The 14,401-nt window shown below is 36.3% G+C and overlaps 1 protein-coding gene across 2 annotated transcripts; it reads left to right on the top strand.

Annotated features, from left to right (window-relative positions):
- Window positions 1-1,328: 1,328 nt before the first annotated feature.
- On the top strand, window positions 1,329-13,809 carry LOC148652679 (cAMP-dependent protein kinase type I-alpha regulatory subunit). Of its 2 annotated transcripts, none has more exons than XM_088599709.1 (11): window positions 1,329-1,469; window positions 5,106-5,288; window positions 5,746-5,913; window positions 6,235-6,326; window positions 6,416-6,477; window positions 6,631-6,677; window positions 8,394-8,552; window positions 9,316-9,376; window positions 9,711-9,832; window positions 10,147-10,228; window positions 10,570-13,809. In XM_088599709.1, exons 2-11 carry the CDS (start codon window positions 5,115-5,117, stop codon window positions 10,740-10,742), a joined length of 1,140 nt encoding a protein of 379 aa, XP_088455835.1. In that variant the 5' UTR covers window positions 1,329-1,469; window positions 5,106-5,114; the 3' UTR covers window positions 10,743-13,809. The 2 variants fall into 2 exon arrangements, with proteins under 2 accessions (XP_088455835.1, XP_088455836.1); XM_088599710.1 differs by lacking the exon at window positions 1,329-1,469 and adding an exon at window positions 2,508-2,597.
- Window positions 13,810-14,401: the final 592 nt, after the last annotated feature.

Here is a 14,401-nt window from a genome sequence, read left to right as displayed (position 1 = left end):
AAATCAACTCTCTGTTTATGAACTTCCTCAAAGTGTCTATTTATAGTCTCTGGTATGTGTTTCTGTGTTGCTCTGTATGCCATTGGGATGACTTTAAAAGCATGTGAATATTTCAGCCTGGTCTCTTTGTAGTTTTCTCTGTTCAAAACTAAAAAAAAAATTGTTTAAATAATTTATTTTTGCATTTTAGAGAAGAACACTCAGAACATTTTGGCCTGGGGATATGAATCACCCCCAAGGAAGGATTTTCAAATCTGTTTAAGAAAAATTGCTTCTTCCGAGTAGATTGAAATAGATTCCTCAGATGTAATTTAATAATTTGACTACTATAAAGTTATAGGCAGGTCAGTTTCATGACATTTCCAAGCCAAATGTGGCTTGAAATGTTGTAAACAGGAAGGAGACTTGGAGACCGCTTCAGAGAACACGTCAGGGCTGTGAAGATTAAAGATCTCTCCAAACCCATTGTTTCTCATTTCACCTCTGACGGCCACGACCACTCTAATCTCTCCGTCTGTGTTCTCAAAGACGGTTTTCCGAACTCATACATCAGAAAGACCACCGAAACTAAAATTATTCTGCAGCTAGGATCACACATTCTCCCTTCCCTTAACGACAGACTACTGTTCTTTTAATTTTCTCCATTCATTGGAAGTTTCATTTCACACCTCTTGATTGGCCTGTCTTTCTGTCCCCTGCTCCCGCCTCTCACTCCTCCTCCCTCCCAACCTTTGTTCTCCCGCTACTTTACCTTTGCCTACTGCCCTGTCTCTCTCACACCTGAAGAAGGCTCCACGGCCGAAATGTTGTGTTCTCTTTCTTCTTTTTTTCAGCATGGAATAAACCTATTACTTGTTCCTTTGCAGCCTACGCATGCTGACGCAGCTACCCACCTGAACTACTATGTTGTAAACATGCATTAAAACATTTTTAAAGAATAGGTATATATTTCATAATGCTGTTATCCAATGGTTTTGTCAGTAAGTAAAGGTGATATCTAAATTTCAACACTACCTCAGTTAACCTTGATCTGTTATTATGGGATTGGGTAAATGGTTAAAAGAGTCTTCTTTAGAGTTGAATCACAGCATATGTATTTTAAATAAAATGAGATAGATTAAAAATATATATTTCCAACGGAGAACCACGTTTTTCGTCTCCACAAGAAGGACAATAATAATATACATTAACCATTGCTGTGTTTGACCACTTCCGGCACAAATCCTGACGCCAGGTTCTTGTTCTGACGTCATGAATTCGTTCAAACTTGCCCTTTAAGGTTGCTAAGGGTTACAGCTATCGTGTCAGAACGAGGCCAATTGACGTCAATGGTCGCTTGTGATTGGTCCTGCCACGTTTCCGGTGGGGCAGCCATCCAAGGACTGGGGAAAAGAGAAGCGAGGAGTTTATTTCAGTGTCAGTGAGAAAATATAGGCCAACGAACGGAAACGTAAATCCTACCGGCTTGGGTAAGTCGTTGGCCGTCTGTTTTGTAAGGCTTCTTTGTCAGATACTGGAGTTATGTACGAGAGCGAATTGCGAGAAACCGCTAGTCGTGTCGTCTGCGCCTCCCGTTTGTTATGATAGCTTTTCAAGATGGCGTCACTAGGAAGAGGGCTCTGCGGCCCCAAAATATGTTTACGCGACTCTCAAAGTTCTCTTTACCCTCGCGAGCCTTCGCGTAAGAAACTTCTAAAAGGATTTGTATATTTATTGGATAGTTACGTGTCCTATTGAAGATGGCGTTTCTTCCGTGAATTTGATACCCCCTCGTTTGATGGCGAGAAGAGAGCCTGCTGTCAGATGCTGTTTACAGACGCTCACCGCTATGTTGTCAGTTCGGTCAAAGACTCTCGACTGTGCCCCATTTTATTTCGGAAATCGCGACAAATTCGGAAGGCAAAAGACCGTTGAAATTACCTAACGTTTATACTGCCTTGGAGACCCTAATGTCTCCTGTTTTATATTTGATGTGGAGTGATCTCGATGTTCATGATTATCTTACATGCACAGAGCAGTGTGTCGGTTAACTTTTTCCTCGTTTGCTGTATAGATTTTTATAATGGCATCAGTACCCATTGAAATGTAGGAGTGTGTTTTTTCCACTGTTAACCAAAAAAAAAAAACAAGTACTTGACAAGTCATTGATGTTTTTGCTTATCATGGGTTTACATGTTATGCTAATTATTCAAGTTTATAATCAGTTTAAATGCTTTGTGACAGTCACATAAACGCTTACAGCTGACACCGTTTTTGTTGAAATTATAAGATAGAACCCAGTTTAATATGCAAAGTCGAGTTATACAAACATGCAAGCGACGTATAACTTTTGATATTCTGCATGTTGTGTGTTTCAGTTTTGTTGTATGGTGTTGAGATCAGTTTGGCAAGCTTTGATATACAGTGCTGGGATTCGTGGCCTATCTGATAGATCATTAAATTCTTTATTCGTTTGGAAAAGTTATATCGTGCAAATTAGTCAAATATTTTGTTTTTAAACAGATCCTGATTTGCAGCTAGAGGTCTGGCGGCCAGGTCCTGTGATATCGTGGTATAACACAGATCGGAAAGTCAGAGTTTTATTCAGTAGCAAGTCGGTGAGATAAGAAAACAAAATTGGAATATTTAAAACAACACAGCCCCCTTTACTAATAAGATGAAGCATGAGGTGCAGTTAGACAGTTCAAACTGTAATGACCTTTACTTGTTTAATAAAAATTGTTTCTAAATATAACGGAGAGGGCAGAGTATCAGTATTTAAATGGTTTTTCAAGATTTCCATATTTGTTTCCTGTATTTGTCGGGTGTTTTAGCATTCCGGCTGTTTTAGTTCTTTGTTTTTTTGTGCAGGAAAACTAAAATTGATTTTAAACTGTTTAATGAAATTAGCTTTTTTTAAGTTGTTTTAAAAATTAACTTTTTGATATTTAGTAAATCAATAGGGTTTGTTAATATTTCTGCAATGAAGGAATCCTCTATAGTTTCCTAATTTACTACTGACTTATGTGGCTTCCATTTTTATCCAAAGCAACTTATGTTTGCACCTGTTTATACAGCTGGGTATTTTGCTGGAACAGTATATATGAAATATACACAAATACAATACAAATTGCGCAAAGGTACAACAGCGGTGTCTCACCTGTGATTTAAACCCACAGCCTTCGTATTACAAATGGAAAGCCTACATTTCATTCATTACGTTTAAGTCTTATTTGTGAAATCAATGTAGCATTTATAAGTACATGTAACTTCATGTTGTGTTTTGGCACTTTATTGCACTTGCATTAAATCCATGTTCATTTGGAGACAGAGTTGGCAGTGTTTAGTTTTGTTTATATATGTGATACTTGCATTAATGATCCTTTGATTTTTAAAATACATTTTTGTTCCTTAATATAAAGTAATGGTCATAGGTTAAATCAACTAATTAAATTGAGCTGAACAAAAATGTTTTTTTTCCTATTTATAGAATTTATAGGATCTTACCTGCAGGTGCAACAACATCAACACAAAGATTAGAAGAGAAAATGTTTTTGTATGCATTCCAGTGTTGAAGTGTACATAATGATCTGGAACAAAGTTATCTTTTTTCTTTACAAAAATAAACAGCAGCAAATGGCAAGATTGTGAATATTAGAAAATATAAAATATTTAAAATTTAAGTGTCATTTTTTGTCTAGATATATCTGTGAATATGATCAACTACCACAAAGGCTTATGTGTAATTTATGTATACATAAATTGAATTCTACTTTTGATGGGAGTTTTCTGCCAAGTTTTACCCACTCTAAGCAAGAAACACAAGTTCAGAGGAAGCAGACCTTAGATTTACATGTGCTTACTATGTTGTATTTGAACATGTGACACTATATACATGTATATATATTTATTCACTTGCATATATCGTTACTGATTGGCATGGACAATTATTTTGTGTAAGGCAGGAAACTGAGCAAAGATTTTACATTTCTGCAGCCCTGCTTCAGCATTTTTCTATACTTATTTCATCCTCTCTGTAGTGCTTTTAATCTTTTGTAACTTTTTAAGTTTCTTATATTTGATTTAAGAAAACTGGTTTAAGAACTTTTAATACATTATCTAAATTTTATTTTTGACTATGTACATAAATAGGCAAATCTTAAAGAGATTCGTATTGACCTGAATCCAAGCAGCAGTGCACTGTTTAGCAAGGTGTTGCTCTAATAATGATCTGTTGAGGAACAGAATGAATTAGTACACTCGCTTTATCTGTTTTGTTTTAGTAATATGTTCAAATAAAATAAGTAATTTCTTAATATCTGCTTAATGATTTGAAGTTATGGAAATATTTTCATTGGTTTTAAGAAAGCTGCTTTTGGGTTTAAGTATTAAGTATATTAAGACAAGCCAATAAAGACAAGCAGGTCTTCAACATTTCTAATGACGTTTCAGCACAGTTCACTTTGTTGCAAACAAAGCTAAAATGTGAAAAAGAGGCCTTCTCTGGCATATGTTCAAGAGCTTACAGAGATCATGGGTCAATAGTTGAGGCCACCATTAAATCTATCCTGGTATGGAGCAGTTAAAAAAGAGCTGTTTCCTTTTTTGGTTGATAGTAGCTCCGGATGTACTGCACGTTCATGCTGTTGGTTGACTTCTGTGGTTAATAGATAGAAGAGAGATGTTCAATGGAAAGAAACTTTGCATTTATTAACATGCTGATCTGAAAGCCACATTTTTGATAGTATTTTGTGTTTAGGTTCTCACCAAAGATCTTGCAGTCTAAACAACAGGAGTATGTTTCAAACCTGAGCAAACTTTTACACTTCATATGTAAGGCTACATAAACAGTTTTGTCTTAAACACTTTCACTCTTTGTATGAAGGATTTAAGTGTCTTCACTTACACGTTTTGTGCGTTATCTTTGAATTTAAGTAAAGGAATAAGTAATAACTACATTTGATCTTGAAATAATTGTTCTTGCATTAAATTTAGAACTGAATTCCTTTCTCCCGTTTTGTATTATTGTGTTCATGCAAAGAGAAGGACACGAGGATGCCAGGCTTGTTGTGGATTTCCCTTTAACTCTTTGGGTGTTTTATTTGTTGCTGGTCTGAACTGATCAGGAGGCAACCATGGCGTCTGGCAGCACGAGCAGCGATGAGGAGAGGAGCCTGCGGGAGTGTGAGCTCTATGTGCAGAAACACAACATCCAGCAGCTGCTCAAGGACTGCATTGTCCAGCTGTGCACTTCTCGGCCCGACCGGCCCATGGCCTTCCTCAGAGACTACTTCGAGAGACGTGAGAAGGTCAGCACTCTCGTTGTGCTCAAGCTGTGCATGAATGATTCCTATTGTCAGGCTAAATGAATAACCAAATGAGTAAAAAGATCATAAAACAATCGTAGAAGTAATACGTGTAAGCTAAGCTAATGAGTTTCATTTTTTTTGTGCGGACCCTTTGTGTCACTGGCTAAAATTCTTTTAAGGGATTATCGGTAGGGGGAAAAACATGTTGAGCATGCCCTCTCTTTCAAATACATGAATTGAATTTGACTTTCAAACTCCTTAATTGTCAGTGAAGGTTTCCATTGTTGTGTACTATTATATGAAAAATGTCTGTGTATTAATTTTATCAATTGGACAGGCAAACTGAATAATAGCTTTTCTTTATGAAGTTGGATAAATTAGTTGAACATAAGAGCACAACAAATTCAAGAATGTTCTAATTCCTCAGCTGAGCTAGTGGCTGTTTATCGCTTTTTAGGAGGAGGCGAAGCAGATTCTCAGCCAGCAGAAGTCAAGCTCTCGCTCAGATTCACGGGAGGATGAGATTTCTCCTCCGATGAACCCTGTCGTGAAGGGTCGCCGACGTCGCGGGGCTATCAGTGCTGAGGTCTACACCGAGGAGGATGCTGCCTCCTACGTCAGAAAGGTAACCATGATAAATGACGGTCAGTAAGGAACAGACTTGCTTCCTCAGGTGTGCTGTATGGACAGTTAACCATCAGTGATAGATTCATTTCAAATTACAGCTCTCACTTTTTATCATTGTAAATAAGCTGTGTGGTAGGTTTTCAAAATAAGTGTTACTTTGGAACCCAAAAGGCAATAAAACAGCATTTTCCCTCTATAGCATCCGAGAAAGTAGACATGATCAATATAATGTTTGTTACCTGATAAAAAGAAAATCTGCAATTGAAGACTGAAATTGTGTATTAATGTAGTTTTTAATTTGTACATTAAACATTTTCAGGTTATTCCAAAAGACTACAAAACAATGGCAGCCCTGGCTAAAGCCATTGAAAAGAATGTACTTTTTGCACATCTTGACGATAATGAGAGAAGGTAAGTGGATGCTGTGTTTTAATAAGAGTGCAAATACTGCCTGTAGTTATACTCATTGCAATAATTCATACTGCTTCACTTGATTTTAGTGACATCTTTGATGCCATGTTTCCAGTCACCTATATTGCAGGAGAGACTGTTATTCAGCAAGGTAAGTTGCTTTTTAAATTCGTGGGCCCTGTAAAGTTCATTCTTTATAGTTTGGTTGAATCCCTTTCAAATTCAATGACAAAAAAAAAGTCTTGGATTATACATTTGCATAGCCTGCACAGTACCGTTTACCATTTATTTTTATTTCCTTTAGGCGATGAAGGTGATAACTTCTATGTCATTGACCAAGGTGAAATGGATGTAAGTTTTTTTTTTGTTAGCCGGGCTTTTTAATAAAATAGTTTTCCATCATTTCACATGCTAACATTTTCAAGTTGAAGAAAAATGACACAAGGCTCATAGAAATCCACTGTTACTGCTGTGGTCTAAATACTTAATGAATTTCCATTTTAAATCTTGACTCATACCTGTTCTGTTTAGATAAAGATGTCTTTCCTGAGGTAACCGTAAATCTTATCAGCAGTTTTGTCATTTCTCTGTGTAGTTATTTGTGGATTGTAAACAGAAGTATTACTTTAAAGCACAGTTGTCAATACAGAAGGAATTTAAAATGCTCATAATAATAATAATAAACTTTATTTTATATAGCGCCTTTAAAGGTGGCTTCTCAAAGTGCTTTACAGGATGACAATAACAATAAATAAGAAGACTACAAAAATAAATAAGAAGATTTCACAAGATAGGACACAATTATAATTACAACAATAACAATATAGGAGACCGTGGAAGGTGGTATTAAGAAGAGCAGAGGGGTGAAGAATGGAACCTGTTAAGTAAAGGCTTTTCTGAAGAAGAAGGTTTTGAGTCTGGATTTGAAGGAGTTTAGAGAAGGTGACTCTCTAATATCCTTGGGCAAAGAGTTCCAGAGCTTGGGGGCATAGCAGGAGAAGGCCCTGTCGCCCATACAATGTAGACGGGCTTGGGGGACAGTAAGGAGGGCAGAATTTGAAGAGCGGAGGTTGCGTGGTGGGGAGTAGGGCGATAAAAGTTCAGACAGGTATTGAGGTGCCAAGCCATGTAAAGCCTTATAGGTGAGCATGAGGATTTTAAAGTCTACGCGGAATTTGACCGGAAGCCAGTGCAAGGACTCCAGGATAGGAGTAATGTGAACACTTGCACTAGACCTGGTCAGGATTCTGGCTGCTGAATTTTGGACATACTGCAGCTTGTTCAGAGTAGATTTAGATACCCCAGGGAGTAGAGCATTGCAATAGTCAATTCGAGAGAATACAAATATGTTGATCAGCTTTTCAGCCACAGTTAATGATGGCATAGGGCGATATTTCTAAGGTGAAAAAAAGATGTTTTGACAGTATGCTGTACATGTGGGTCGAATGGTAAGCCAGAATCGAATATAACCCCAAGGTTTTTCAATTTTGATTGAAGCTCAAGTACAGAGCCATCTACAGACAGGGTTACAGGACTGGCTTTACGAAGTTGATGGGGGGTACCAATAAGCATGACTTCAGTCTTGTCACAGTTAAGATGAAGGAAGTTTTGAGTCATCCAAATTTTTTTATGTCAGAGATGCAATTAGATAGAATAGAGACAGCCACATCAGTGTCGGGTTTGGTATGGATGTATATTTGAGTATCGTCAGTGTAAAAATGAAAGCTGAGGCCATGTGATCTTAAAAGCTGACCAAGTGGGAACATGTAAATGCTGAAGAGCAAGGGGCCCAGTATTGAGCCCTGGGGGACACCGGACTTGACAAGACCAATTTCAGACCTGTACCCATTTAGAGAGACAAAGTGACAACGATCAGTGAGGTAAGACTTAAACCATTTGAGGGCAGTGTCAGAGACTCCAAACACCGTCTCGAGACGAGAAAGTAAGATGTTATGGTCAACAGTGTCAAAGGCAGCACTGAGATCAAGAAGGATGAGTATGGAAAGAGAACCAGAATCATAAAAGATTCTGTCTTGGATGTCTACTAATTCTTTGCTCTTACTGTAGGTGTATGTAAACAACGAATGGGTGACCAGCATTGGGGAGGGAGGCAGTTTTGGAGAGCTGGCCCTGATCTACGGCACTCCCAGGGCGGCCACTGTGAGAGCAAAGACCAATGTGAAGCTATGGGGCATTGACAGAGACAGCTACAGGAGGATATTGATGGTAAAGATTTAATGCAGTCGTTAAAAATTTGTGCTAAGTCTTTTATGACTTTCAGTTTTTTCAGTCAAGGAGTTTTTTTAAGCAGCCTAACTTTGAAGTTCTCCATTTTGTTTATGCTGGCAGGAAGATAAGAGAGCTTGTAATATCGATCAGATATACATTAAGAGCTTCTCATCATGAAACGGAGGTGGCCTTCAATCAGTTAGTTGCTCTGGCAAAGCAACAGCCTTTGGGGTCTTTGTGATAAATGCTAGTATAGCATTGATACAAAATGGAGGTGATTATTTCATCTAAAGCTCACTTAAGTAGAATTTTTATTTAAAGTTTAGGTTTATTCCGTAACGACCTAGCTGTTTTTTTAACAGCTGGATGTCTGGTTTTTACTTCTTAGTCAAATGTATTGGATAAATAGAAGATTTGTGTGAATCATCATCATGCCTTTGTTTTGTTATGGTACTTTTGTGTTAATAAGTTGCAGACATTGGAAAAGGTCAAAATTATATATAAATAATAAGAGCTTATCATACATTGACTTTATTGGAGTTGTGCAATTATATCAGGAATTTGACCATAAACCATAAAGTGAGGGTCTGTGTCTCTGACTGTTTGTGGAAGGATATTATCTAAATGAAATAAAGAGACAATTGAGAGATTTACCAGATGGGTTTAATGGTAGGTCAAAATGTGAAATTGCTAAATACTATTTTTTTAACATTAGGACATCATTGTTTCCATTAGGTTGAATAAAATGTTCATTTTGCAGGGAAGCACTTTGAGAAAGAGGAAAATGTATGAAGAATTCCTTAGTAAAGTGTCAATTTTAGGTAAGAATATACTCTTATAAATATTGCTTTGGCTTTGTGTGTTTAAACGTGTAACAGAAATGCAGTGAATCAAATGAAAGCTCAAGTCTTAAGTTTTCTTCCTGTTCATATGAATAGCTGTTTTATGGCTGTCTCGGACACGTGATTTTTAATAGCAAAAAACGTTTATGCTAATAAAATATAAAACAAATACATTTTGGTATAAATATTTAAAAAATCATTTCTGTTACAATCAATGCCAGCTGTCCAAGGGGGTGCTGATTGTATTACACTCTAGCATCAGTGCTATAGATAGTACTCTTATTTATAGCTCTTCTCCTTTTTTTCCCCACAGAGTCTTTGGATAAATGGGAGCGCTTGACAGTGGCAGACGCCTTGGAACCTGTACAGTTTGAGGATGGACAAAAGATTGTGGTTCAGGGAGAGCCTGGAGATGAATTTTTCATCATTCTGGAGGTATTGCGTTTTGAATTGAGCATTTGTTTTTCTCACTAGCGAATTAAAAATGTTCTCTTACATGGTATGTATAGTAGATTATTTCACTTTTTAATTTTACTTGTTTTCCCTTTCCATTTGAAGTTAGGCTAACAATCATCCTGTATGGTACTGTGTGTGAACAAATTGGTGATCTCTGACATATTGTAGTGCTGTGGGTATTACTGATTAATTGGCTCCCTGGCATATGTGTAAGTCACAGGGATTCTTTTATGTTATGGTTGAGAATCCAGTTTTAAAATGTTCTTTCATTTCATTTTGAATTGCTTTTACAGGGTACTGCAGCTGTGTTGCAGCGCAGGTCAGAAAATGAAGAGTTTGTGGAAGTCGGAAGGCTGGGTCCTTCAGATTATTTTGGTGAGAATTTCTTTGAGTATACTTCTTTTTGTTATTGGAATGCTTGAATTTTATAAATGGCAGAAAAATGAAAAGGATTTTCATCTTTTAATGGAAATGTATTTCACATTCCATTATACTCAATGTTGACATGTGCATATATACTTGGTATATACCATTTTTTAGTACTTAAAGGCTGTAAGTAATAAGATCCACAAACTCTAAATATTAAATAAATACTGTGAATAAATACCTTTGTATTAATCTATGAAGAAATACATTAGTGGTTTAAAATTTGTTCCTTGAAAGTGCTTGTATCATCCACTTTTTCAAGGCTTAATTTTCTGTTTTGTTAATTACAGGGGAGATAGCTCTGTTAATGAATCGTCCTCGTGCTGCCACTGTGGTTGCCCGTGGGCCTTTGAAGTGTGTGAAGCTTGACCGACCTCGGTTTGAAAGAGTCCTGGGTCCGTGTTCAGATATTCTAAAGCGAAACATCCAACAGTACAACAGCTTTGTATCATTGTCTGTCTGAGGATAGCTTCTTCCCTTCATACAGGGTCCACCAATGCAATCTGCTTTATTTTTGTTTGTTTCACATTTTTCGACGCCCAGCTTTCCACCAGCATCACTGCTTTGTCTGTCTGTGTTTACACGTACCCAGCGCAACATGATACATTTATATGCATTGTGTCTTTTCCACATGACAGCATTTCTAGCATTCTTTAAAAAATGAACAAAACCTCAATGAATCCCACCATTTCTTTTCATCAATGTGCAGATGAGTGCAGTGTCAGATCTGTTTGACTTGGTTTGAACGAGTGATATTGCTGATAGAAGCTACATTAGAAGAAGCAGACATAGAGAGGAACAGGGCAGATATTTTAAAACTGTTAAGTGTTTCAAGGCTAAAAACTTTTTAAGAATCTTTTGAAGTAATGTTACTGTTTAGTATTTTGAAATTTGGCATCTGTAGCTAAAAGCAAGTGAACCACTGTCTTTTCATGTTTTATAATGGTTTGTTTTAAGGGTACTAGAAGTGACACCAGTATGACCTTGGTGACATACTCTGCCATTTTATTTTAATAGTTGTGTGCACACACATATATATATATATAATGGTTTAAATAACCATAATCAATATTTTTGCACAGTTCCAGTGGTATAAAAAATGCATACAGTGTTTTGCACCTGCTTATTTTCATTTCTGCAGTTAGTTAATATTGTACTAATGTTGTGTCATCTAAACGCATAAATGTATGCTTTTCAATATTCCCTCCTTCATGTCATACTTGGGTTCTTCTTGTAATTTGTTTCAACAAGTTACCCATTCTTTTTTCTATTCATAGATTCTGAAGAGAGAGGAAAGGGTGTCTAATTTTAATCTTTCCTGTATGTTGTTTTTTGGCTTGAGTCAGTAACATCTAACCGAACAGAATATTTTAGGTATAAAATGTATAGCTACCATGCTAGTGCCAAATATTAAATGATGGTTCTTAGCAATGATGCAAAACAGGATCTGATAGAAAGTGGCAGTATATATATTTTGCTCTGCTGTATTTATGGCAGAAGAACAGATGTTAGAAAAGTAGAGAAAATATTAAAGGAATACAGTAAGTTGGCTGATGGCAATAGTTCCTTTACTGTAATAAACAATGAGCACCATACTGTAAGAATAGAGAACTGACACCTTATCGTGTTTCTGTGGCTTTGGCATTTGGTTGCTAAGGCAAATTGGCAGATTTATAATGAAATAATGTGACCGAGTATAGTGAGGAAAAGATCAAAGATTAAGAAAAGAGGCACCCCCCAGACTTATCATTGACAACAATGAAAAGGTTTTACACATAAGCTTAAGAGTAAAAACTTAGACTGAAAGTTTTTGTTAAATGTTTAAGATGATTAATTTCATCTTACTGTTATCAAAAAGAAGGAAAAACTCATCATTGAGTCTTAAATGTTATTTCAGTATTTACCGATTTTTTGTGTTACTCTTCTCAGTATGTACCAAATGATGAGCAGTTTTTATCATATTCCACAGTCCTGTAATATGTGTAATCATGATATATACTTTTATTATTGCATATAGAATGATTTAGAGTAGGATTGTAGTTGGGAGTGACAGCAAGCTATAAGCAACTCAGTGAAAAGTTTAAAGTTTTTTTAAAAATGCTTATTTTTCCATAAATTATATTTTATGTGCCCAGTGCCATGACTTTACTAAACAATATTAGGTCTGTTATTAGCAAAGGAAAATCACATCATGTAGTTACATCTTTGTCAGTCATGGGTCAATTTTTATGCACATTTATTCATGATTTATTTTATTAAAACCTAACCTCCAAGTGTTTGGGATATTTTTTCTTGCTAAATATCATAAGTGATGGAGAAGTAATAAAAACTGTGAAATTAGCATTTAAGTAAAACAAAACTTCGTATTCCACCAGATCATGTTCTATGTAGACAGTATGTTGTGTGCAGAATAGGATGATTATTCTGCTGTCAGAACTGAAGAAAACTTTTACCAGTAAAGCGCATTTATAAGAAAAGGACAGTTTTATTATTATTTTTAATGTTTATTTTCTGACACAAATTTGAACTAAACTGTGTTAAAATAAATGAGAATTATCCATAATAAATATAACATCGGTTGAGAAATGTTGAAATACATTTCAGTTGCTCTTCTGTATGTGATCTAGACCCTTGTGGAGATTGGGGTCTACTGGGAAAAAAAGTGGCAAAGAAAGATGTCAGTTAGTCCAGAAGTCATCAGATGGAACAATCTAGAGTTCTGTTGCATAAATACTTTTGTAAATGTGAAAGTGATATAATTGAGATAACAGCTGGATGCAGTTTAATGAAAAGCTCTTTTGAGTATTCAAAGAGGGTAATGCTTGAAGTACCTTTACAAATGATGGGAGAAATATCAAAGTCTCTGTTACACAGTTTCAAGAATTAAAATCAATACTTTTGTCCAAAGTAGTTTTTATCAGAAATCCATATTCTTACCAAGTTTTCCTGGGATACTTGTGGTCCTGATAACTTGGTTGTTATATTGGTTTTACGCAGTTGTATTTACCTCCTTTTATATGAACAGATGTGCAGTAAAATAAACTGTAGAATACAATAAACATGACAAATTGAAAGATGATTATCATGAATATTTATGCATTTTTTTTCCCCACAGTGGAAATATTTTCATTTTCTTTTGTTTTGTCCTTTTTGTCGGCTTGCTATTCACTCCTAGTCTTTATTTAAACAATTTTATGATGAAGCAGCCGTTGCATTTTTTAGTTAATTATTAATCGCAGTTATAGCTTTACCAGTCTGTGCAATCCAAGTATGTAAGTACAAAAACAAAAATTGACATAGTTTGCCTTAGCTAATGTAATCAGGGCTTAGAAAATCCTGCTAGCCCATCCTTCAACAAGTTTGTGAAGCCTGCAGTCCTGAGAGCTGCTGGTAATCAGAGGACCATTTTTTCTATTGTTATCCAATGACTGTATAAGGTTTGATTAACTGTATGTGCTCAAATTATAATCCTTTTGGTATAGATTGTCCTAATGGCAGGTCAAGCAATAAAAAAAGATTTAAATTCTTAAGTCTAGACCGTGTTTATTTGTTCATTTATGCATTATTTGTCTTTATGGTGTTTTTATGGTTAGTGTGTAACCTGTACCATGATTCTCACACTAAAACAAGTTAGTATTTTTATTGTTGTCTGGGATGTTACGTGGCTGCGTGTCTTCTTGTTAAAATATTTTCATATTTCCCATCTGTATATGTCTCCTTCATTAAATGTCATGTTAAGGCCTGGATTTCTATTCTGCATACTTCATAGAACTAGATTTTAAGTGAACTTTGCATATTTGAAGTTGTAGTGGTATGTGAAAAACTAAGGTTGCTGCTGGAAGAGGTGTTAGTGGGGCCAGCAGGGGGCGCTCACCCTGCGGTCTGTGTTGGTCCTAATGCCGCAGTATAGTGACGGGGACACTGTACTGTAAAACAGGTGCCGTCCTTCGGATGAGACGTAAAACCAAGGTCCTGACTCTCTGTGGTCATTAAAAATCCCAGGGCGTTTCTCGAAAAGAGTAGGGGTGTAACCCAGGCGTCCTGGCCAAATTTCCCATTGGCCCTTACCAATCATGGCCTCCTAATAATCCCCCTCTATGAATTGGCTTCATCACTCTGCTC

This window comes from Lepisosteus platostomus, chromosome 11 (assembly GCF_059453375.1).
Source record: "Lepisosteus platostomus isolate fLepPlt1 chromosome 11, fLepPlt1.hap1, whole genome shotgun sequence".
NCBI classification, from domain to species: Eukaryota; Metazoa; Chordata; class Actinopteri; order Semionotiformes; family Lepisosteidae; genus Lepisosteus; species Lepisosteus platostomus.
Note: the sequence above shows the minus strand (reverse complement) of the source record. Positions and strands in the feature narration are given on the sequence as shown.

What these genes read in the sequence shown, in the direction of transcription:
- LOC148652679 (XM_088599709.1), top strand. Translation starts at nt 5,115, where the DNA reads ATGGCGTCTGGCAGCACGAGCAGCGATGAGGAGAGGAGCCTGCGGGAG. An exon ending in AGAGACTGTTATTCAGCAAG is followed by an intron (nt 6,478 to 6,630) that starts GTAAGTTGCTTT and finishes TATTTCCTTTAG; the next exon opens with GCGATGAAGGTGATAACTTC. An exon ending in GGGTCCTTCAGATTATTTTG is followed by an intron (nt 10,229 to 10,569) that starts GTGAGAATTTCT and finishes TGTTAATTACAG; the next exon opens with GGGAGATAGCTCTGTTAATG.